The following is a 25,590-nucleotide window of genomic DNA, read 5'->3' as shown; positions in this document are numbered from 1 at the left end:
TCATTAAGGCGTTCTCAACGAGAATGAAGGTTGGCAATTTCTGATAACTATGTGGTATATCTCCAAGAATCTGAATGTGATATAGGAATACGTAGCAGTCCAGTTTCATATTCACTAGCCATTAAGCGTAATAATTCTAATAAATGGATTGATGTCATGATAGAAGAGTTAAAATCTATGGATTATAATGAAGTCTGGGACCTAGTCGAATTACCTGATAGACAGTGTATTGGGTGTAAATGAGTCTTCAAGACCAAATTCGACATGAATGGTTTAATACAACGATTTAAAGCTAGACTTGTTGCCAAAATTTATACTCGGAAAGATAGCATTGATTATAAAGAGACTTTCTCTCATGTATTTTAGAAGGACTCACTTAGAATCATTTGGGCACTTGTAGCCTATTTTGACTTGGAACTACATCAAATGGATTTGAAAATTGCTTTTCTGAATGGTAACTGTTGGATATTTTAGTGTAATTGGATTAACTTGATTGATCAGTATTATCATAATGAGACATCATATAAGTCTGGAGGTGCGGAGTGCACGCTTATTTGAAAAACAGTTAATTTCGGTTATGAAATTAACAGATGCGCTGGTTCATCTTGTTAAAAACTGATCAATTCTTGTTTTTTGGTTCTAAATTTTTCTTTTCTCAGAAATCAACATAAGAAAGTTCTGATTTTCTCTGAATTGTATCCAATCAAATATTTTGGTAGAACCACCGAAATTGATTTGATCTGAAAGTGATTTCATCACGACTTTCAGATTATCCGTTCTGTTTAGTATTTTGAATCTCCCTAACAGTAACTTGGAAGAAGAAGTATATACTCCCTTCGTCCACAAACAATAGATCACTTTTGTCATTTTGGGACGTCCACAAAAAATAGATCACTTTCTTAAAATGGGAAGTTTATCTCTCATACTTTTCCCACTTTTTCTTCCCTCTCTCATACTTTACTCACTTTTTCTCCCTATCTCTCTTACTTTACCTACTTTTTCTCCCCCTCTCTCTTACTATACCAATTTTACATTAAAACCCGTGTCATACACAAAGTGATCTATTTTTTGTGGACGGAGAGAGTAAGTAACAACCTGAAGGCTTCATTAAAAAAATGGGAATGAAAATTTAGTTTGCAAATTTAAGAAAACAATTTAAGTACACATATGTAATAAACAAAAATTCTTTCTGTTCCATAAACAAAATTCATAAAAGTAAAAATAATATCATCTCTACTTTTTCCTTTCACTTACTTTACTCTCTCTCTTCATTAATCACAAAATAACGTATATAATCATACACAATACAAAGCATATATCATAAATAATAATTTCATTTCCATATGCATATGCCTCTCTGATCAATTTATTATTCTGTGACACATCAAGCCTGGTATCTGCCCGGGATTCCTCTATGACCCGAAGGTCCCTCTGTATTGGACTCATAGGTCCCTCTATGACCCGAAGGTCCCTCTGTATTGGACTTATAGGTCCCTCTATGACCCGAAGGTCCCTCTGTAATTTCGACCCGAAGGTCTCTCTATAATTTCAGATTCAGGGCAAGATTGTCACAGATCCTCTTTAATCATGTGATTCATATAATTCAAAATCATATATAAAATATATCAATTGCATCAATTATATATGTCTATCATATTTTTCATATCATATAATCCAATTATTCATTTTATTTGAACACATAACAAATAAGCACATAAGGCATCTATATTAAATTAAAGAGTGATACTACGATATATTTAAAAGAAACTCTTACTTCTATCCACCGCCCTCATGCATATATTATAACTGCGTCTATATTCGTAATTTTTATTTCCTTTCTTCACTGGCTTTTCTCTCCCCCTCCCCTTCCTTTAGTCTGATCATGTAAATATATAGTGAAGTTATCCCAAGTCGGTTCCTTTTTCCAACTTTTTTGATCATATATATATATATATATATAGGGGTGTGTTAAAATGACAACACTCTTAAAATGACACTGTGACACCATGCTAGACTGCAATATTATATATGCTAGACTGCAATAGTATAAACGCTAGACTGCAATCTATAGATTGCAGTCTAGCGTATTGGATATTGCAGTCAAATTGCAGTATAGTGTATTGGATATTGCAGTCCGTGAAAATTTATCCTTGAGCAATTTTTATAATTGCCACATAGCAGCTTATTATTCGTCCACATATACAAATGATTGGCTAGGAATGGTGGTATGGTGTTACTTTAAGAGATGTTGTCATTTTAACACAATCCTATATATATATATATAGGGAGATGATCAAAATAAGAATGCAATTAAATCCAGAAATGCAGCCCAAATCTTGGCCCTAGGATTAGATGATCTAATGGTCAATAATTAACCCAAAACACGGAAGGTCATAATTAAGTAGTTTTAGGTCATATTATAAGATTTGGGTTTATGTCATGTTAAGATCATTTTAGGTCATGTTTTGTTAGCATGACATAAAAATAAACTAACTATGACCTAAAAATGTCTTACGTATGACCGTGTTATGCGTTTCTGTATTTAAATCTGGTCTTCATAGATCAAAACCCTATATATATATATATAAATATATATTTTTAATTATCTATACTTTGAGACCAAATTAAATATTTTGAAATTATCTTTAACAATGACACCTCATGCATACAACACACGTATATGAATTTTACTTTAAACACGTATACTATCTATATTAAAGTATGTCATAATTTCCTATTCTAGTAAGGCTAACGTGTATAAATATACACGTTTCATGTACAAATTTCCATGCATGCACCACTATATTTATCCATATATAATTATTATAATTAAACTAGTGACCTCATAGTCTATATATATAATAGTCCATATTTTTGTTTTGATCACATATAAATACATACTATGATAAATAATTTAAATACTACGTACAATTATATCTATTCTCCATGATTGAATAAAACATCTTCCATTATATCCGAAAAATGTGGTTGTATTGCTAATAGCAATAGTAGTAGTTATAAGTTGTTACAAAATTATATTTTTAGGTTAGGGATGTTACATGATATGCATATATACGTTTTTAGTATTAATGCAAGAGGTCTTGAAATAAGACAATTATGGATGTTGTGTCACTTCTTAATTATTTTAGTGCGGTTATTGATGATGTGGTACATGAAATGAACTATATCGACCGACTGATATATGCCCGCTATGACCCACATCAATAGTCTCACTAATATAATACTTATGTCTGCCAATAATGAAGGTATTTATAAAGTCCAATATTATGCGCACCTTATGTTATGTCTATTTTACTATGGCTCTGTCACGTGTGACAAGTAGGAGAATCGAAAACTTTGTTTCCCACATATTCGCCAAGTAGAAAAATGTAAGTTTTATGCCTCACATATATGACATGTGATAGAATCCAATTGGATTTTTGATGTAATACATTAACTTGGTATAAGACATATTTTTTCTAATTAATTAGCTATTAATTGAATATGTTGTTTTTAACGGGTCGTTTTCTGGTTAGTCATTAATTGTTGACTAAAAATATATGTTTCCTATTAGTTTATTGCTATTAAGGAAAATAGGATATTCATATATAATGTTGTATATTTACCACTAATTAGTCATTCAAGTAAATATATGGTATAAATGACAATTGATGATTGACTTTGGTAAGATCATATAACTTATTATTGAAGAAATATTTAATTCCTATAAAGTGGTCGACTTTGGAAGAATAAGATCATAGAAATTATTGAGGAAATATTTAATTCCTATAAAGGGGTCAAACTATTCGACCAATATATAATATCATGATTTCTAATAATCAATTCCATTGATTCGGCTATATTGGTAAAAAGAAATGGCTCCCGTTAATTATTTTAAATAGTCATTTTGATGAAAAGAGTTTTAATGTTTTTTTTATAATTTGATGAAAAGAGTTTTAATGTTTTTTTTCTATAATTAGGGTTTGTCCTCTCTCTTCCTATAAATACAAGTGTGGTGATCTCATTAAATCACACACATTACAGAGAACACATAAACGAGGAACAGAGAGAGAAACAAATCCCTGGAGTTGGAGTTGCGCCACTACCCGAAAAAAGTTCAAGAAAATCGTCTCCTCCTTCCTCAATCGCTTCCGCTATGGATCGCCAAGGTATATTTAGATCCTATTATGTTTATGGTTTTACGTGAAATACATGTTGCAGTTATTCGAAGATCTTGTTTAATTTATATTCAATTATATATTCTTGAATATGTTGGGGATTGGTGCCCCTTGCACAGCGGAATTCATACATAAACAAATAAATCATGCATTTAGATCTATTTGACTGATTATGGGATCAATTAACCACATGTTAAACAATCAATTGCATTCAAGAACGCATATAAATTTATGCTTAAGGAAATTAAACTCTAATTCATGAATTCCTATGGTTTAGAATTACCGATCTGATTCTCCAAAGAATCGACGATTGCTTGCGCCTTCTCCATGTGATATTCTTCGTACTCAACCACGAATCTTCTAATCTGTATCCCGAAATCAGATAATGACCTTTGGGTGGGCAAAGCTTGTCAGAATTGAAAATGGCTTGATTAGAAAGAAGAAAATTTCAGATCTGGAGAGAACTGAAAAAATCGTTCATTCTGGAGAGTAGAACGTTAATTATAAATTCATTCGTTTGTCTTCTGTCTAATCTCCTTTATATAGAGTTATTATTGGCCAAGATTAGAGATCCATGGAGGTTGGACTTGGGCCAAACCTGTTGGACTTTTACTAATTAAATTGAGCCCCAATTTAATACAAGTCCAAACAGAATAATATTATCATCCAATATAGTATAATAATATTGACTGTCCGTCCAATCCCAAATTACGAGTAGTCCGGGCTTTACCTCTTTAATTTATTATTTCCGTGTTTAAGATATAAATATCTATTAATTAATTTAAGTATGCTATTTGACTTTAATTAATTAATATCTTTTTCCAAGAGTTGTCTAGTTCAAAATCTTTATTTATTATTCTGGAATAAATTCCAACCGGCTGGGTTTCTGAATAATAAAACCTTTTTCGAACACCTTTTGAGGATATTATCAAACTGGACTCACCCACCACACGATTCATTGCAATAACAATACTAGCACCTCTAGACATTGATCACCACTACCCAAGATACCAGGATTCTTGGATTGCGAAAAATCCGCACCATTTGATAAATCAAAGTAGTGCATAATCAATATCGTATTCTCAATGTTATATCAACAATGATTAAGAAATAACAATCACCGAGACCTCGTCTTTCAATAAATAGCAAGAAAGACTTATCTCAACTGTTAGATCCTTCAGTACTATACCACACCAGTGTCGTTTATTTTCTAAGGTAAGAAAACATGTGGACTGACACTGCAACCTTTCACGATAGCTAGCCAAAGCCTATCTAGGTTGTGAAATTCTATTTCTCTTCTACAAAGAATCGACTGCGTCACCTTCTGTGAACGTCGTTCACGACCAGTCTAGTATGTAGGAGAATTAGACTTATTTGCTTCTTATACATTTAAATGTTTGAGAAACATCTTATAAATGCACAAGCAAATATCAATGTGATAAAATTACTTCTTCTCGCCTTGGGTTAAAATTGGATTGTAGAATTTATTATGTACAAACAATTTTATCCGTGCAACATGCTCAAAATATGTTTTTCAGTATACAAATCCTAACAGAAGAATATATGATGATAAATAGTAATATCCAACATTTGTTACTTGAATAAGATTTCAGATATTTGTGTCGTACGTGAATTTGTAACTCTTCACGAAATACGAAGCTCACACTCGAATTTAGTTTCTTTCACACCCTAGGTACTATGTAGTAGTATGTGTTACTTTCCAAACTCTTCACAATCTGTAAGCCTGGCCAAATTTCTAAGGTTTTATTATTAATTAATTATAATATGTTTGCTCTTTCCTCCTTATACCAAATTGATTCAGCTGCACAACTGTTTCCGCAAAAAAAAGAAAAAAAACTATTACCGAAACTGGGAATGGAAAAGACGTAATTAAAACATGGCTAGTTGGCTGAGCACTCCTTTGCCATCCAACTCCAATTCTCTTTATGAATAATATTGGCCCATACCTATTTCCTAGCTCTCTTCATCGCATGCCCAGCCCAAATACATCCCTTGAAAATCAAATCCCCCTTGGCCCTTAATCGCAATAAAACTATTTTTATGCACACTCGTAGCATCCATCCTACTGAAATTTATTAATTTGAAGAAAATAATAGAGAGATTGATGTATTGTTATTGTCATGGTTTGATGGCGAGATACTTTATATTTTTTAGACATCACATATTTCGGTACAAATAATATTAATTATATATATTGCTTCAATATTTAAACTGAATTAATTAACATGTTGGAATTTGGACCATTAACATTTTTTAATGTAAGCTCAAGATAGGAATTAGTGAGATAGAAAGTCAAAGACTACACCAAGAGAAAAGTCAACTAAAAAAAATACCCCATGCTGAGCATTACTCCAAAGAAATCAATACTAGTACAAACTAGCATCATCAAATCAAGCAGCAAACTAAGGAGAACTATGGATCAAGCAATACCCACAAATTATGATCCTCGCCATATTAAGAATATACGCGTTGTCGACGATTTCCTAAGTCCAGTCCATCCATCCCCCGACTTATCTCCAACCGTCATTCAGCTTGAAATGAGATGAGAAGGAAAAATTTGAACACCAACCTTTAGTCTAGAGTGCCCAATTTTCAAAATAAACATTTTTTTCTCGATTTTAAAGTTGGGCTTAAATTGGTGGAAATTGACTTTGGAGTTTGGACTATTGGCATAAATATGTGTCCCTGTCAAGTGTCAATAATGACCTCACTCATATTGCAAATTGCTCATATTATTGATGGAAGTTGGGTGTTGATAGTAAAGTCATGAACTATTCACAAAAATCTCATTTAAGATTTTGTTTCCTTTCATTGTCTTCCAATTGCGTAGAGAAAAGTTTTTCAAACATTTCAAACGAGATCAAACTTTTTTTTGCATCTTTTTAAGGGTCAATCACTGGTTCAATCTCCAAATTCTCTCATAACATTGAGAGATTATATTTCCTCAGCTCGTTAAATGACAATCATGCACATGTATATAAGGCTCAATCAATTTTGTTACATTTAGACTCTCATTTATTTACTATGAAATTTTTTTGTCATCACTCTCATATACTGGTGTATCCGATTTCAAGCTGAAATATCATCTTTAAGACGACCAGCCCAACCATATAAAATTGATGTGATCCAATATTCAGACCCATTTGGAGAGGAAACTCTTCATCACAACCCTCATTATTTTACAAATTAAATATTTCAAATAAAAATGGATAAAATCTGTTGACCTAATTAATTCCAAGATATAGGTCGTATTTAATAAATACAGTCAAGTGATATATATATTGACTAAGTTATGGCCAGAGATGGGCCCCGACCTCCTAAAAGGTGGCAAAGTATTTAATAAACATAGCAAGACCCATGCCTTAAAATATTAACCAGGTCTAATAAATGATTTTGTTGAATGTGAACTCCGATTTTTGATGACATATTTGTTAGATTTTTATACCAAGTTGATACATTGAAAAGAGCCGCCACTATGGGACAAATTAAATTGGAAAATTAAAAAATGGGTATGAGTCAAACTCAAAGACACCATTTCTGACACGCAGCATAGTACTCTTTTTTTTTCCCAATATATAACATGGTATAGCTCTTTTGGGTTCGTCACACATTGCAATTTCCACACACAGACCAAACAATGGGCAGCTTGGGAAGCAATATTATTTCGAGTGAGACCGTCGGAAAAGTTATAACATGCAAAGGTACATCATCATAATTAATATATTATGGTTTGAATAGGATTGTAATTTGCAATGATCGGACTTAATTTGCAGCGGCGGTGGCGTACGCGGCGGGGCAGCCGCTGGTGGTGGAAGAGATCCGGGTGGATCCGCCTCAGAAAATGGAGGTCCGAATCCGAGTGCTTTTCACTTCGATATGCCACACCGATCTCAGCGCTTGGAAAGGAGAGGTATAGTAACATATCCTCAATTATCCATTAATTATTATATTCTCACTTTTATTTTCCTAATTAACAAGTTAATTTTTTAAAGAGTGAAGCCCAACAAGCCTTCCCTCGGATATTGGGCCACGAAGCTTCTGGGTAAGAACTCATTATTTTTATTTTTATTTTTATTGTAAAAGGTGGTAGTCTGAACAATAATGTTTGTTATGGTCAAAAAAGTAGTATTATTATAGCTCATGGGATGTCTAATAAGTGGAGGTCAAATTTTGTGGTGACGTAGAGTGGTGGAAAGTGTGGGAGAAGGTGTGAGTGATCTGGAAATAGGAGACCATGTTGTCCCAATTTTCAATGGCGAATGTGAAAAATGTGTCTACTGCAAATCAAACAAGACTACCAATTTATGCGAGAAATTCAGAGTGAATCCCTTTAAAAGCACGATGGCCAACGACGGGAAGTGCCGGTTTTCGACAAAAGAGGGGAAGCCCATCTTCCATTTCCTCAACACTTCTACCTTCACCCAATATACGGTGCTTGATTCAGCTTGTGTGGTTAAGATTGATCGGGAAGCCTCCATGAAGAATATGACTCTCCTTAGTTGTGGAGTTTCTACTGGTAACCATCTTAATCTTAATTGAATTTATTATATAAAATTATACTAATATTAATGAGATTGACTTGTAAACTAGGTCTTGGTGCCGTCTGGAATACGGCTGACCTTGAGGAAGGATCAACTGTGGTGGTCTTTGGACTTGGAGCTGTAGGATTGGCGGTAAGTTTTTTCAACTCATCATCACATTTTCCATTTTTAGAATGCCACATATATCCTAAGTAGTACTAATATCTATATATTCATGTAGTATATTACTCTATCCCTGTCAATCTAGAATAATATCCGGTTCAACTTAAATTCATATATTTAAAGGTAAATGTCTATTTTCCCAATGTTTGATAATTTATCTGAAAATGTCTCATCGGTAACCATTATTTTATTTTTTAGAATAAAATGTTTTGTAATGAATGCTGCATGAATTATGAGCAAAACTCAAAAGCTGCGATTCGTTCCAAGGTAGATGTCTCCGAGGCAGATGTCAGACTTAGATGATAGACGATAACACATGATTTTAGGAGATGTTTTATATTAAATGAAGAGAAAAAATATATTCCTTTATATATTAATGTGAGAGTGAATTGTTCCAAAAATGAAATGTGACATTTTTTAGAGATAAACTAAAAAAGAAAGTGTGACATCTATCTTGAGATGGGAAAATTAATTATCTAAACAATGAGACATTTTTGATAAACACCTCTGACAATGAGACAAAAATCAACTCTTTATGCTATTTTGAATTAATCTAAAAGTTTACTACTATCATTTAAGTTTCTTCATCTTATATTGACTACTAGTACTACAAACATAAGACGACAAATAATACTCTCTTCGTCCACTAAAAATAGACGAGATTGTGAACGGTACGAGTTTTAATACATAATTGGTAAAGTAAGAGAGAGATAGAAAAAAATAAGAGGAAAGAAATGATAGTGGAATGAGTGTTAGCTGATTATGGGGTCCACATTTAAAAAGATGTGTATGGTTAGTATTAGTTGAAAACTTTTCTTTTTGAACTTTGTTTTGTATTTAGACCAAAATGGCAAAACTTGTCTTTTTGGTGGACGAGGGAGTATTGATTAGACGTATTAAAGTCACCTAGATCTGGGGTTTGATTGAATGTGTAGGTGGTAGAGGGGGCAAGGGTACGTGGCGCATCTAGAATTATTGGAGTGGACATCAACTCAGACAAACAAATCAAAGGCCAAGCAATTGGCATCACAGATTTCATAAATCCCAAAGAGTTGGACATGCCAGTTCACCAGGTACTTGAATTAAATAAATTCAAAACCATTCTCATTTTCTAACAAAAGATGTTGTAAGTACTAAACTTGTATTTTGTTTGATTAAGGATGTTAATCACCAATATTAAAATAAACATTGATGCAGAAAATAAGGGAAATGACGGACGGTGGTGTCGATTATAGCTTTGAGTGTGCAGGAAATCTGGATGTTCTCCGGGAGGCCTTTTTGTCCACACATGATGTAATAATCTTCTTTCTTTTTCTAATCTATCATTAAGTAATTTCACCATTTTGAACTCTCTTTTAATATAAGTGTGCTAAAAGTATTTTGATTTTTGGTGTAGGGGTGGGGTTTGACAGTACTATTAGGTGTACACCCATCACCAAGATTGCTGCCCCTCCATCCAATGGAGCTCTTTGATGGGAGAAGAATAGTAGCTTCAGTATTTGGTGACTTCAAAGGAAAATCCCAACTGCCTCATTTCGCCAATCAGTGCACTAAAGGGGTAACTTAAATACACACAAAATAGTTAATTTATAACCCCTTTCTAACTAAATGCTCTATATTTCAGGTGGTGAAGTTGGATGAATTCATCACACATGAAATGCCATTTTCCAAGATCAATGATGCCATGCAATTACTCCTTGAGGGCAAGTCCTTGAGATGCCTTCTACACCTTTGAACTTAATTATAGCTTAATTAATATTATTATGGGCGTGCATGGTGTTACATAATAATGTGGGTATGTATGGTTGCTGTTTTATTTACTAGGTTGGTGTTTCTGTGATTGGGAACTACTTATAAATCACGTTAGATATGTTGAGCCTATGCTCTTTGTATACTTCTATCAACTGAGCTTTTATGAGTTGTAACTCGTGATTTATTTATCGTTTAATTTTGAGATAGATATACTTATAGTCTCCAAAGTAATATAAATGGAATTACATTGAGAAGCAGCAGCCATATAAAAAACAGTAGTATTATTTATCAATCCCATGAGAAGATCAAAGATGTAGAAGGCATCTTAAGGAAGTGCCATCACTGAGTAACTGCATAGCTTCATTAATCCTGGAAAATGGCATCTCATGTGTGATAAATTCATCCAACTTCACCACCTGAAGAATAGCATAATTGTTACAAACAAACACTAGTCATGCATGATGTCTATTTAATTAAATTTGTTCTCTTTTGTTATGTACCCCTTTGATGCACTGGTTTGCAAGATGTGGCAGTTGGGATTTCCCTTTGAAATCACCAAAAACCGAAGCCACTATTCTTCTCCCTTCAAACAGCTCCATTGGGTGGAGGGGCAGCAATCTTGGTGTAGGATGCACTCCTAATATTACTGTCAAACCCCACCCCTACACCAAAAATCAAAACTACATTATCGAAACTCTTTCTCCATGTCGACAAATTAGTGATATAGTAACTGCGTAAAAAAAAGAAAGGAAGAAAGTAAAATTACATCATGAGTAGAGAGAAAGGCCTCACGGAGGACATCCAAGTTTCCTGCACACTCAAAGCTATAATCAACACCTCCTTCCGTCATTTCCCTTATTCTCTGCAATATTCACAATCATAGTAATGTTAAATTCGTATGCAAAAATCAAAACCAATAAACTCCTAATCTTCAGACCTTTTATATACTCATTTACTTCATCAATTAGGTCCCATACATATTTCTTTGATCTCTCTTTTTATTTATCATCTCCCTAGCTATGCATTTTTATAAGCAACATTAATATCTGACCTGGTGTGTTGGCTTGTCGAGTTCCATGGGATTTATGAAGTCTGTAATTCCAATTGCTTGAGCTGTACAAAAATAACAATAACCAACATCATATACTTAGCTTCGCATTGCAACTGATCCGATCCATAAATATGTTGACGTTTTAATTTATTTCACAATTTAGTTGAATATCGGACAAATTTTAGCGAATTAGCTATGATATCAGTTATTCTTCAAATTTATGGCACACAATTTTTTTTGTTATGTTCAAATGAGGTACTACATATAGGAAATTGATTTATGTTAAATACAATTAGTGAGTCCTACCTTTGGAAGATTTGTGTGGGTTTACATCCACTCCTATTATTCTTGAAGCTCCTCTGCTTCGGGCCCCTTCAACCACCTTTCCAGTTCGCATTCAGATTACAGACATCAAATAGGAGTACATTTTTTATGTTAATATTTATATTCATATATAGAATCAATACTTACAGCCAATCCCACAGCTCCAAGACCGAAAACAGCGACAGTAGACCCCTCCTCCACGTCAGCCGTATTCCACACTGCTCCTACACCTATGTATAATTACTACAATTAGTATTTGTATTTTAATTAATTAAATTTATGAATAATAGAATTGAGATGCTAATGATGGTCACCCGTAGAAACTCCACAACTAAGGAGAGACATTTTGTTCAAAGAGGCTTCGCGATCAACCTTAACCACACAAGCTGAATCAACCACCGTATATTCACTGAAGGTGGAAGTGTTGAGGAAATGAAAGATGGGCTTCCCCTCTTTTGTTGAAAATCGGCACTTCCGGTCATTGGCCATCGTGCTTTTCGCTGTGTCAACTCTGAATTTCTCGCATAGATTGGTCTTGCTTGAATTGCAGTAGACACATTTTCCACATTCGCCGTTGAAAATGGGGACCACATGGTCTCCTATTTCCAGATCGCTCACACCTTCTCCCACGCTTTCCACCACACTACATTATATTAATCATCTCACATAACTTAGTACTCCTATTACTCTACGTACTATTGTAATTAAGTACTAATATATATATTCTATTTCTTACCCAGAAGCTTCATGCCCAAAGATCCGAGGGTAAATGCGCTGAGCTTCATCCTTCACCACAGCAAATTAAGATTGAGAATGGTTCATAATTTTATTATTACGATGTTTTAATCATATATTGATACCTGGCCGCGCCAATAAGTGAGATCGGTGTGGCAGACGGAAGTGAAGAGTACCCGAATCCGGAGCTCCATTTTCTGAGGAGGATCCACCCGAATGTCCTCCACCACCAATGCCTGCCCCGGACCATACGCCACCGCGGCTATAACACAACCTTTATTAATTATGCAGTAAGAAACATGATCAATGATGATATTAATATACCTTTGCATGTAATAACTTTTCCGATTGTATCATTTGAAATTGAATCCTTGTTGCCATTACTACCCATTGTTTTATCTAATCTTTGATGTTGTTTCTGTTTTCTACTTTTATACTCATATTTATAGGCAATAAGTGCATGTGTTCCGTGACTTAATAGAAAAAGGGCGAAATAAATAAACCTATTTTTGTATATATGTGAGTTGGGAGAACTGAGAAGTGGTATTTTTCTAAAGTAATGAGAGGTGTAATGTTAAATCATAAGGTATTAGTGTATCAAAAACTTAAATGATTCTTTTTGTGAGCGTAGTGAAGATCAATTGAATAAAATCGGCCAATATGAAAATTTAGTATTCATGATTAATGGGCTATTGCAAATTAATGTTTGAAAATCAAATTACAAAGAAACTTCGGTACTTTTAGTCTGTTCAATCGATTTTGCAACCAGTTGTACATTAACTATTGTCCACCTATACTTATCAAAAAATTCTTTTTAATCCGGTCCATGTACATTTATTTTTAAATATTTTTGGTAATAAACTTTATATTTTACTCACATTTTATTAAAATTATAAAATTAAAGTTACAATTCACTAACTTTTTACTCACATTGTCTTAAAATTTGAATCGAGTCAACTAGTGATAAGTAATTATGAACTAAAGGATCACTACATAACTTCTTTTTAGCTAGTCTATGCACAGCAATTCATATATCTTCAAGCTAGATTGATATTCGTCTTTAAAATACATTTTCATAAATTCTAAGTAGAAATTAATGAAAATTTGTAGGGATAATTTAAATGTAAATACACAACTTTTTATCAATAATTTTTATTTTTAAATTTTATTATAATTTTATAATAAATTAAATGAGGTCGTTTTAACTATAAGATTTTTTATTTGCCATGTTTTTTATTGAGGCGTAAATTATTTAGTGGGAGAAATTTGACGAATCCAAATTTTATAATGATACAAATTTTAAAAGTCAGTTAAAAAAATAAAATAGCAAAAGTTGATTTATTTATATACATATAGCTATTTTTAATTGATAAAAAAAATATAACCGGGCACTAATTAATGGCGAGTATCACATAGAATTTACCAATCCTCAATTAACAATTTAGGCAAAAATAGATCCTTGTACTAATACATTTTATTTCATTAGGTCTTTTTCACAAATTTTTAGTTCATTAGGTTCTTATACTAACGGATTTTATTTCATTAGGTCATTTTACAATTTTCATTTCATAGGTCTTTATACTAATTCATTTTCTTTTAGGAGATTTTTATACTTTTAATTAAATTAATTTTTTCCTCTTATTTTTAATATAAATTCAGTGAGAATATTCAAATATTATTAGAAGATGAAAATTTTATAAGTTGATAACTAGCAATATCAATAAAATTTTCATTTTACCAACGATTCTTGAGTCGATATTGCACCTGAATTAATATCAAAATAAATAAATAAATTCAACTAACACAATAATAGTTATTTAAATTTTAGAGTCCTTTAAATAATAATTTAACAAATTTAAAAATAAACACATGAGTATTAAATAAAAAATACATACTATAAAGACTTAATGAAACAAAAAAATTTAAAGGAGTAATACAATAAAATCCATTAGCATAAAAACCTAATGAACCAAAAATTATTATTTCTCAATTAAATTTGACCGTTATTATTAAAACTTGATTAGAACATGCAATTGTGTCCATCAAAGTTGGCACCAACCATTTGAATATATATAGAAAGGACTTTTGCATGAGATTAGAAGTCTTTTGCGAGCAATGACGACATGAATCCTACACAAAATTGATGAAATTAAAAAGGACTTTTTACGTCCAAAGAGGACATGGAACCTAATATGGACACTAAAAACAAACTTAATTTTATGATTAATTATTTCAGCCGTTAGCTCATTTAATAATACGATTTGTGTAACTTTGTCATATCATTATCAAACACGACACAAGTCATGTGTGCCGGTACAGTGATCTGTCTATAAATGTCGGTTGGATGATAAGACATATAATCACGACAAAAGTCTATAAATCATTCCTTACATGATAATCCAATTATTAGTTATTTACTGGCTTCCAAAAAAAATAAACTAATTTTACTATTTTGGGTCATCACTCAAAATTAGACAAATCTAAATATAAAAAAAATTCAACAAATAATAATATTGCATATCATTTATAATATGGATCCCATAATCAATGGCGGATGCATGATTTCAACTCTCAGGATCCAAATTATAATTAATATTATGATATATTTTGGTATCATCGAAAGTAGTCGTAGCATGATGGCAGAGAGTTGTAAGAGATATAGATGAACATTAAGTATCAAATAATAGGTTGTTGATGGTATGTAACTAGAAATACATATTGTGATTGTCCTTAAAAATAGTGTCGACACTGTTACAAAAGCATGAATTCTCTTTTTTATGACTAAACACAGTAGCACCGATAAACAATAATAGTAATATTTTTTTTTCTTTTTATCCACCACCATTAATTATTATAAAAATTACAATTTTTATCATTTTGAAAAATTGTACTCCCTCCGTCCACGAATAGGAGTCCCAGTTGAGTTGGGTGCGGGTTTTAAGAAAAGTTTGAATGTAATAATTTAAGTGTGTGATAGTGAAATGTGGGACCCATTTATATTATTATTTGCAATCAAAGTGGATTAAAATTAATTGCAGCTTCTAAATTAAGGGAAAAGTGGGGTCATTTTTTATACTTCCAAGATAAAATGTCTAACCGGGACTTCTAATGGCAGACGGATGAAAATGGCCAACCGGGACTCCTATTCGCGGACGGAGGGAACAAAAATAAAATATATAAATAGAAATTTAATATCCATCACTATTAATTATTGAAAATTTTACAATTTTTCATCATTTTGCAAAAGTGTATGTTAAAAAAAATTGAAGATAGAAATTTAAAAGCCAAAAAAAAAAAAGAAAAAACAAATGTAGAAACAAAAATAAAACATGTAAATAGAAATTTAAAAGACACAGAAAAAGAAGGAAAAGCAAATGTAGAAAAAAATAAACTAGTGGCACCGCTGGCAGGAGTTGAACTCTGCTCTCCAGAGTTTTATTTTAGACTAAAGCGCTAGCCATTTGCGCTAGACAACCTCACGTTACATATTTCAACCTAATCCGTCCCAAGTTATTTGAGTCATTTCTCTTTTTGGGTAAAGCTAAAACATCTAATCACACTTACTTTCTTTTAATTTAACCTCTCTTCTTTCTCTCACTTTATCATCTCTTCTACTTTATTTAATTCACTAAACACAACTTTCTTAAATCTCGTGCCGAAAAAAAACTCATCAAGTAACGTGGGACGGATGGAGTAGTATATTCTAAAAACTGAAATTGTTGGGGGTTCCATGGGACCCCCATGCCCTAGTGTAGGTCCGCCCCTGCCCATAATAACACTTATTCCACTACCTTTTTTTTTCTCATTCTCTATTACTTTATCAACTTTAGAGAAGCCACATAGATAGATCATTTACAAGAGAGAGTAATGGAATGAAGTAAGTGTGATATTTTTATTATTTATCAAAAAAGGAAATGACTTGGTCACTTATCTTAATCGGAACATCCTAAAATTGAATACAACTCAACTTAATTTGGACGAAGAGAGTAAGAAATAATGATGTTAGCCTCAATGAATAATAACATTAGTGTTTGACATAGTAATATAGAAAAGCAACTAAAACGTTGTTAGAGATCATTATGATGCGAGCATGGGTGATGCACATCATATTCTGAGTCCATTGAACGACTTGAGTAGGCCACAAATGAGAGTATTGCCATGTTACCTCCATGAATAATAACATTAGTGTTTGACATAGTGATATAGAAAAGCAACTAAAACGTTGTTAGAGATCATTATGATGCGAGCATAGGTGATGCACATCATATTCTGAGTCCATTGAACGACTTGAGTAGGCCACAAATGAGAGTATTGCCATGTTACCTCCATGATGCGATTCTGTTCTCGTAGCAACCTCATTGTAACGTATTGTATTGCGAAACACGTTTGGCCAATTAAACCACTGTCAACTATTCTCACGATTTGACGAAACATATCTTTTTTCGTATCCTCTGTATTGGATACAAATATCAACTCCAACCAAATAAAAATGTATTTATAATGATTTTTGTGAGATAGTTACCTCTGTTATGGTAGGTTTTAAAAGGATCGATCAATCTGAGGATGACATCAATGAGGGGTGACTCATTTACTAAACACTTTTCTTTTCATTTTCTTTTTACTTAAGATTAAAATCTGTGCCATCTTAAAATTTCTTATTTTTGAAGGAGTGAGTATAATTTTTCATATTTCTTCAGTATGTTTAGTATGTTTCAGTAAAATAGTCATGAATTGTAAATGATTTGGACCTTAGGGAGACTCATTACTTAATAGAAACACGTTAATTTCTACTTTATTTTCACTCATACTTTATTACTATCTCCAATATAAAATAAAGCTCTTGACCCATTTTATTTTGGAATGAAACGAGTATGTACTTAAGAATGTGAATTTCTAATGTAGTACATTAATGGTTCATATGGATATACATATGTTGAACAGTACGACTATGAATGCAAAAGGTGTCGCTATGCTTCATTGCTTGAGACCATGAGTGAGTCATATGATATTGTTGGCGTGTCACGACTATAATAATCTTAAATGTAAAAGTAAACTATCTACATTTCATATGCTAAATCATGTAAAAATTGATTCTTAAATAATAATCTTTCCGTAGTTTTATTTTATAATTTTGAAATGTTTATAAAAAATAGTCATATTTAAAAAATAAAACTTTTTTTTTTTATTTATTTTATCCACTTTTTCTTCATTCTCTTAATTCTTACTCATTTTCTCTCCTACTTTGATTACTTTTTTTCATATATATTCTTACTTTATCAATTCTTCATTAAAACTTCTGTCATCTACCAATGAGATTATTTTTTATGAATCGAGAGATATTTAATACTCTCTCTGTTCCTAATAATTTATCACTATTTGACCTCGCACGAGTTTTAAGAAATGTAATAAAAAAGTGAATTGAAAAAGTAGGTGGCATGTGACCTACTTTTATATATTAGTTTTATAATAAAATGTGAGTGTAAAAGAGTTAGTGAAATGTAGGGACCATTACTAAAAATGGTAAAAATGAAAGATGACAAATTTTTAGGGACGGATAAAAAAGAAAATGTGACAAATTTTCATGCATGAATTGAGTAGTTTTTTTTATCTATCAATCCAACACAAAAATTCTTTATAAATAAATGCAAAATTAAATCGTATTAGAACGACGGGCCGAATCGGGTCATAAATCGATGGGCCGAATCGGGTCATAATGGATCAAAGAAACAAAAAAAGAAAAATTAGATCGACGGGCCGAATCGGGTCATAATTGGATGCCACGCTAAAGCTACCCGCAGCAAAACGCGTCGCGGACGCCACTTCATTCCCCAAACCCAATTTCAGAATTCTCTGGGTTCCGTTCTTCTTCTCTCCAGCAATACACTGATTCATCCTCAATCTCTCCAATTCAACAGCTTTTGCTGCTTCACCAGGTACGCCTTCTCATTACGCATATGGTCCCGCCTCTAATTCGTGGTCTTGGTGTAATCTGACGGAATAAATTTACCAATTTGTAGAGATTTAGGTGATATGTGTGAGAATTAGGGTTTCATTGAAAAGTCCGTATTAGGTTTAGAGGTCTCTGGTTGCAATGAGAAGCCGTTCGCATCGGCTTCCGATTGCGGAGCCCCGCCACGACGACTGGGTGGACGGGTCATGGACGGTGGACTGCGTCTGCGGCGTGACTTTCGACGACGGCGAGGAGATGGTTGATTGCGATGAGTGCGGGGTGTGGGTGCACACGCGCTGCTCGCGCTACGTCAAGAGCGAGAAATCGTTTGCCTGTGACAAGTGCAAGAGCAAGAGCAGCGGCGGGGGTGGCAGCAGCGGGGTTAGGAATGAAAGCGAGGAGACAGAGGTAGCGGAGTTTTTAGTTGAGTTACCGACCAAGACGCTGAGTATGGAAAATCCGAATCCACCGGCTGTAGCATCGCGTAGGCCTTTTAGGCTTTGGGCCGATATTCCCATGGAAGAGAGGGTTCACGTGCAAGGGGTGCCCGGTGGTGAACCTGCTTTATTTTCTGGGATTGGTATGTCTTCAGTTTTTGGACCTCAGTTGTGGAAGTCTACAGGTTATGTTCCTAAGAAGTTTAACCTTAGGTATACTGAGTTTCCTCTCTTGGGTCAGGGAAAGGTTGATGAGAAGGAATACGAAGAGATTGATACGGCAAATGGTGAAAAGAATGCCAACAAAGCTGATAATGGTGCTCAGGTTTTATTCTCTTTGTTGAAGAAACACAAGGATACTTCGCCTGCTCCAGTGGTAGATTCTGTTAGCTTAAAAGGGGTTGTTGAAAGGGGCGCATGTCAGGAAACAGAGGCACCTAGACAGAAGAAGAAATTAGATGGTGACAAACTACATTCTGCCCCGGAGTTAAGCGTAAAGAAGAAGAAAAATTCGGTGACCGTTATATTGCACTCTGGAAAGCGCAAAAAAGAGGAACTCAGAACAAAGGATCAAAATGTAAAGAAAAAGGTTAGGGCTACTGATAAAGAGGGTGATTTTAAAAAGCAGAATGTTCATGGCTCGAAAGCAGGTGAGTTTATGTATATTTTCTAAATCTAGTTTCGTTTTCTTTGAACTGTCTATATGTTATTTGTGTTTGGGGCGAGTTTATACTCTAGATTAATGGTCGAATGAAGTTTAGTTAGTGGAAGTTGTTTATGGTGATACATATGATTTATTTTTTCCATCTATACTATTAGCTTCAACATTCTCAAGAGATGGAAAACATCTGGAGTTTTCTCAAGGAAGAAGCTGCAAGGCTGTCAGTGATGATTTTCAATGTGGCAAAGATCTTGGCGATCAACCATTGGATCGTCTTGGTGAATGTGCTACCAACTTAGCCTCAAATGAGCATGGTCTAGAGGCCAACCCTAGAAATGATGTTTCAAGTGGTGAAAAGTTGCGGGTTGGCAATAAAGGGGCTCAAGTTCCTCTGGAATCAGAGAATGTCTCCAAGACCTGTAATGGTGTGGAATCTTTAACTGAAGTGAATGGTCCCCGGAGCTCAAGTGTAAAGGAAGAGGTTTGTATATCCATTGCCTTTAATTCTTTATGTACTATCAACTATTTGTACAATTGTACTTGCAAAGCAGTACTGCTATTGTGCTGATTTATCTGCACAAAATTCTTGTTTAGCATATTTAAAATATGGATTTAGGTATTCTAGGCTTTTTTTAGAGAATGCTGTTTCATTTGTATGTGTAGCTTGGTTGGTTTGCACACCTGTTGTTGCTATGTACCATAAGTCCAGCTTACTTGTTTAGTTGTAGGTTTGAATCATGTTTGATTATTTTCAATTTCATCCATGCTATACAACATTTTAATGTCTCCTATAAGCTGTTATATAAGCTATTTTCTTAGCTTCTACTCATTCTCCTTGGGGCAAATTTATCAAGGTCTCACCTTGTAAATTTTGCTTGTAAATAGGATTTTCTTAATCATGGCAAGGATGTGTCTGAAAACTTAAACCTTGAATTAGATCAAAGTTAGGTATGTTAGGAATGCTAATATATTTTGACAAGTAAAAATAGTAAAGGAAAAACATGCTTGTCGTAGGCATTGATCTTTTAGATGTCAGATAGTGAAAGCAGAGGTAGTAGAAATTGTGCCTCTAATTTGTAGTCATCAAGTTGCATAATTCATTTTCGCTTGATAGCTAAATTATGCAATTGCTTTTCTTATGAGTAGTGTTTCTAGATTGTTTTATTCGGAATGCATGTGTCATTGTCTTCATGTTGCGGATCATGGATAACAAGACTTAAAGCTGTTGAGTAAAATATTTCATAATGCATACATGGAGTGTGTGTTTTGAGCTTTTGAGAGAATAATTACTCATAAGCATGCGGATTTTAATCATACCTACTTTAGTGTGCTTCAACATGTTGAGAGGATAATTACTTAGCAGCATGCGAATTTTTATTTCTTAATTAGGTTACTGGTGATACACATCAGAGATGTCAAGCTGGTACTGGAAGTGTAGGAACTGGCTCATCTGTAAAGGAGCCTGTTGCTGCGCATGTTAGAATTGCTGCTGCAGATGCTAAAGAAAGTGAACACGGTCAAGATTTAGATATTGATGAGGCCAACTCACGGCCTATTAAGAAACTGAAAATTGAGTCAGATGCCGATGATCACAGGGGCCAGTTGGTTGAGTCTCTACATTTGAATAACGTAAAACTAGACGCGGCCACCGAAGCCTCAACTCAGTCTCCTGGATTGTCTGTTAATGTTGTCACCGGGGAAGGAAAAGTGGTTGGGACGTCTACTGTAAACACAGAAGCAACTGAAGCTAAGGTCCTTGATGCTAGCAGGAGCTATGTTGTTGGCCGTTCTAAAACGAATAAACCTGATGGCTCAGCTGAAGGTACCCCTCATCCCAAGAGAGAACATTCAGGATCAGAAGGTTCTGTCGGAGCAAGAAAAAGGTCATCAGGGCTTAAACCGAGCTCGGAAGTGGCTGATGAATTACTCAAATCAAATGGAACATCGAGAAGTCATTCAACAGCTTCATATCAGCGTAAAGCAGGAGTTTCTGTGTTGAGATCCACTTCTTCCGGTATCATGTCCAAATCCTCTGAAAATTACATGGCTGCAACTGCTCAAAATTCCTCTGTACATATTAGACATGAGTTGTCTGATAGCAGTCAGGGAACTATGAAAGACAATGCTTCAGCTGATAAAGTTGAGCATGTAGAAAAATGTGGGAGGCCAAAGAAATTAGTTAAAGACTCTTCAAGATCAGGCCCTGTGGCTAAATTATCAGAGACCAAGAAAATTTCCAACTCATTTGATTCAAAAAAGGCATCAGATTTAAAGGATCACAGCCTTCATTCTTCTTCTAAAGTACCACTGGGCTCAAATGTTGCATCTAGTCATGTTGCTGGTGAGTGTGCTAGTCTGCCATCAGTGGAGGGTGCTTCCAATAAAGCGGTAGCTTCAGCTGTTTCTGGAAAAGGTGAAAAGTCTTATCAGACAGGTTGTAACCCGCCATCTAAAGGACATGTAATTTCAATGACCTCTCCAGCATCATCAAATATTCCCGCTACCTTGAGTGATGAAGAGGTATAAAGCAATTATCCAATTTTATGTTAGTATTTTACATATTCTTTCTCATCTAACCTTTTTATGGTATGTCACATTCAGCTTGCTTTACTTTTACATCAAGAACTGAATAGTTCTCCAAGAGTTCCTCGGGTGCCACGCATGCGTCATGCTGGAAGTTTACCTCAGTTAACAGGTCCAAATGCAACTAGTGTGCTGATGAAGAGAACTTCTAGTGGTGGAAAAGATCAGGGCATGGTATGCCCATCTTAATTTGTCCATTGAGTTGGCTTTTCAGCATTTTTATCTGACTATGAAATCATGGTTATGACTCATCTTTAATGAATTGAAGGCTTCTAGGAGGAGGACCAAGGATTTTTCTGGAGATGGATCGCACGCTCCTCTGGAAGTTGTCAACGAAGTTAAAAAGATGGAGAGAAAACCTACTTCGCAGGATAACAGGAGGCATAATTCCAGTTACAGTGCAGATCAGCTTTCAAGAAAAGAAGTAGATGGTGCTCTAGTGAAAAGTGTGCAATCAATGAAGAAGACAAACACGAACAGCTCCATGTCATCATCAGTGGATGCTAATGGCCACAATGTATCTAATCGCCCATCATCAAGGAGTGCCGCTGATGATGATCGGCAGATGGTTAGTCGTCAGACAAATCGTACTTTGCCTGGTTTGTGCTCTTTCCTGCTTAAAATTCAACTTGTATATTGTATATCTGATACAGATTGCTAGAAGCATGGTTTATCATTATTTGGGATTGCATTTTGTAGGTTTGATTGCTGAGATTATGAGTGAAGGCAAACGCATGACCTACGAAGAACTCTGTAACGCTGTTTTACCGGTATGCCACTTTATTTAATCTATGGTTTATCATTACCTCTCTCTCTCTCTCTTCCTTGTGGATTATACAATTCGATCAGGATGGCATAGTCTTTCAATTGACTGGTGAAATATTATCTTAATTTTTTTTCCACTTAAAAAATATTTTAATGCTTATCCCAGCATTGGCCTCACCTAAGGAAACATAATGGAGAGCGCTATGCATATTCAAGCCACTCACAGGCCGTACTTGATTGTTTGAGGAACCGAAGTGAATGGGCTCGTCTAGTTGACCGTGGGCCAAAGGTATTCTTGTGCAAACGCTTCTATCTATCTGTTGATCTGCTCCTCATGTAGTGCCTTGTTATTAATGGAGTAATAAGTTTTAGACTATTGCACCAGCTTTTTCAGATACATAATTTTGATACTCAACACTTCCTTCTATGTGGATTTGCACAAGTACATAATTTTGAAAGTATGTGGATTTGCACAAATACATAACTTTGATACTTAACAGTTAACCCTTCCTTGTATACCCCTTTTTAGCACAGTTCTGGTGTAGATATTGTGTTTGTATGTGCATAGTCAAGCTTGCTTGTAAGTGGATGGAGTAATGCATACAGTCATCGCTCTTGTTTATGTGGCTATAATGTAGTAACCTTTTACTTTTCTCATAATTATGCAAATTGACGTTTATGTTTTCCAAAAGTTCAAAAGAATTCATTATGGGGGGTGCATGTTATAAATTTATCAAATCTAGAAGTTTTATATACAAATCACAGGTAAGGTCTTTGTTGGGCTTTCAGTTCCAGCTCTCTGCTGGTCTTTGTGGCTTGAGAGTATGGATAATTGGAGAATCTAGCAGAAACTTTAGAGGAGGTGGAGGATAGGGTTAGGTTTAAGGTGTCTTCGTCTATTTCAAATTATTAAGATTCAGAGTATTTGGTGTCTTTCAGATATTCATTAACGTCATCACTATTTTGGAGATGGGTATTCTCTGATTGGAAAAAAAAAGTAGGAATAGAATTCTGGAGATTTTGAAGATTATATTATCTTTCAACATTACTTCTACATTGAAATGTGCATAACCGTGTTATCTATATTTACGTACTTTGTATTTCAGACTAGTGTGAGTAGAAAACGAGGCAAACTTGATACTGATTCCCTGAGCATGGAGTCAGAGGATAATGAAGATCAGATGGTAAAAACTTCAAAAGATGCTGGGAGTAAGAGTTTTGAATCTCACCAAGAAGACGTTCCCAAAGGAAAGCGGAAAGCCAGAAAACGTAAGCGACTTGCTTTACCGGGAAGAGGTGTTGTCAGGAGACGGCGTAGAGCTGGTGTTGTTAGTGATGATGAAAGTGAATCATTTTCTTATTCTAGTGAAGATAGTATGTCCAGTGAAGAAGAAATACAGGGTGGTGGGACATCTGTAGTTGGCAGCGAGGTCTCAGCTAGTTCGGATGAGGGGCGGTAAGACTTAGAATGCATCCATGATGCTTTATGTGCCGTGCTGTAACTCAGTTTTTCAGATACAAGGAGACTTATTTGAATGTGTAAGCTGTAACAATATTGTACATATAGGTTCCATAGCATAAATTTTGTTATAAAGTTTAGGTTAACTCCTAGGGTAGGCTGTAAATTAGATTCTTGAATGTAGAATATCTTCTTCTGCTTGTAGATTTAGAGTGTTTTACTTTTAGCTGATAATTCTCATTATTGAATAACAGCATATGGCAAGCAAAAAGAAAATGAAAAATTAATTCAGACTTAGGGGTCTCTTCTGAATCTTTCTTGGTTTCTTTATTGAAGATGATCCTTGTCACCATTGAATACTAGTACCCAGAATTTCTCATTCTCAACTATCATCAAGGTCCAAACAGTACACTGAAATGGTATTGGACCTGTTGGAGTTTCAACTTTTTAATGTAGTGAAATACTGTACCACACAATAATATTGGTTTGGCTAACTGAAAACTAGAAGTTAAAAATTGTTTGGCCATCTGAAACAAGTTAGATAAAATAAGAGGTCCAAGTGCAAGATTCCTAGTTTAACCGTCACATTTAGTGGGCACCTCTTTATCTTCAACATCAATTTCATTACTTCTCTCTTTTTTTCTTGTCCTTTTCTTTTTGGACACGTCTTTTATATAAATATAAATATTTTCAGCTTTCTAATGCATCTTTAACCTAGTATGAATATGAAGTGATCTAATGTGACGAGAAATTTATGAATCTTACTACTTGTTAGTGAATGAATAGTACTAGGAGTAGTATTTATGGTTTAGATCTTCGATTATTATGCTTCTATGGATATGTTAATATTTAATATTTTTGTTAGCCTCTTAAAACCATAGATTAATGGATATTGGATACTCCCTTCATTCTCCTATAGTTGAGACGAAACTATTCAGCACCGAGTTTAAAAAAAGAATGTTGAGTGTGTT

General features: G+C 34.2%; 3 protein-coding genes across 4 annotated transcripts; 2 read left to right on the top strand and 1 right to left on the bottom strand.

Annotated features, from left to right (window-relative positions):
• Window positions 1-7,753: 7,753 nt before the first annotated feature.
• Window positions 7,754-10,866, top strand: LOC125223072 (alcohol dehydrogenase-like 4). Its single transcript, XM_048126034.2, has 9 exons — window positions 7,754-7,900; window positions 7,973-8,109; window positions 8,192-8,241; window positions 8,384-8,715; window positions 8,790-8,872; window positions 9,838-9,975; window positions 10,100-10,195; window positions 10,299-10,460; window positions 10,527-10,866. The coding sequence occupies exons 1-9, from the start codon at window positions 7,837-7,839 to the stop codon at window positions 10,635-10,637; spliced, it is 1,173 nt and encodes a 390-aa protein (XP_047981991.1). The 5' UTR covers window positions 7,754-7,836; the 3' UTR covers window positions 10,638-10,866.
• A 54-nt stretch (window positions 10,867-10,920) lies between these two features.
• On the bottom strand, window positions 10,921-13,232 carry LOC125223071 (alcohol dehydrogenase-like 4). 2 transcript variants are annotated; one of them, XM_048126032.2, is made up of 10 exons: window positions 13,089-13,232; window positions 12,890-13,026; window positions 12,766-12,815; window positions 12,344-12,672; window positions 12,177-12,259; window positions 12,012-12,087; window positions 11,706-11,767; window positions 11,421-11,516; window positions 11,155-11,316; window positions 10,921-11,070 (listed from the first exon to the last, which is right to left on the bottom strand). In XM_048126032.2, the coding sequence occupies exons 1-10, from the start codon at window positions 13,153-13,155 to the stop codon at window positions 10,960-10,962; spliced, it is 1,173 nt and encodes a 390-aa protein (XP_047981989.1). In that variant the 5' UTR covers window positions 13,156-13,232; the 3' UTR covers window positions 10,921-10,959. The 2 variants fall into 2 exon arrangements, with proteins under 2 accessions (XP_047981989.1, XP_047981988.1); XM_048126031.2 differs by having other exon boundaries at window positions 12,890-13,038; window positions 13,089-13,223.
• Window positions 13,233-18,551: 5,319 nt separating this feature from the next.
• Window positions 18,552-24,823, top strand: LOC125220010 (RING/FYVE/PHD zinc finger superfamily protein). The gene is made up of 9 exons (XM_048122118.2): window positions 18,552-18,697; window positions 18,782-19,801; window positions 19,971-20,293; window positions 21,202-22,332; window positions 22,414-22,569; window positions 22,664-22,994; window positions 23,095-23,165; window positions 23,327-23,449; window positions 24,267-24,823. The coding sequence occupies exons 2-9, from the start codon at window positions 18,856-18,858 to the stop codon at window positions 24,618-24,620; spliced, it is 3,435 nt and encodes a 1,144-aa protein (XP_047978075.1). The 5' UTR covers window positions 18,552-18,697; window positions 18,782-18,855; the 3' UTR covers window positions 24,621-24,823.
• The last annotated feature ends 767 nt before the right edge of the window (window positions 24,824-25,590 follow it).

Source organism: Salvia hispanica, chromosome 1, assembly GCF_029641045.1.
Source record: "Salvia hispanica isolate PSC_SH4W2 chromosome 1, Shi_PSC_v1, whole genome shotgun sequence".
NCBI lineage: Eukaryota > Viridiplantae > Streptophyta > Magnoliopsida > Lamiales > Lamiaceae > Salvia > Salvia hispanica.
The sequence above is the reverse complement of the archived record's forward strand: the minus strand, read 5'-3'. Positions and strand labels throughout refer to the sequence as shown.

Coding starts and splice junctions, on each gene's coding strand:
- LOC125223072 (XM_048126034.2), top strand. CDS start 7,837: ATGGGCAGCTTGGGAAGCAATATTATTTCGAGTGAGACCGTCGGAAAA. Junction 7,901..7,972: donor AAAAGTTATAACATGCAAAG/GTACATCATCAT, acceptor CTTAATTTGCAG/CGGCGGTGGCGTACGCGGCG. Junction 8,242..8,383: donor TTGGGCCACGAAGCTTCTGG/GTAAGAACTCAT, acceptor GTGGTGACGTAG/AGTGGTGGAAAGTGTGGGAG.
- LOC125223071 (XM_048126031.2), bottom strand. CDS start 13,155: ATGGGTAGTAATGGCAACAAGGATTCAATTTCAAATGATACAATCGGA. Junction 12,816..12,889: donor TCACTTATTGGCGCGGCCAG/GTATCAATATAT, acceptor GCTGTGGTGAAG/GATGAAGCTCAGCGCATTTA. Junction 11,517..11,705: donor TCGACAAGCCAACACACCAG/GTCAGATATTAA, acceptor TGAATATTGCAG/AGAATAAGGGAAATGACGGA.
- LOC125220010 (XM_048122118.2), top strand. CDS start 18,856: ATGAGAAGCCGTTCGCATCGGCTTCCGATTGCGGAGCCCCGCCACGAC. Junction 19,802..19,970: donor TGTTCATGGCTCGAAAGCAG/GTGAGTTTATGT, acceptor CTATACTATTAG/CTTCAACATTCTCAAGAGAT. Junction 22,570..22,663: donor GTGGAAAAGATCAGGGCATG/GTATGCCCATCT, acceptor AATGAATTGAAG/GCTTCTAGGAGGAGGACCAA.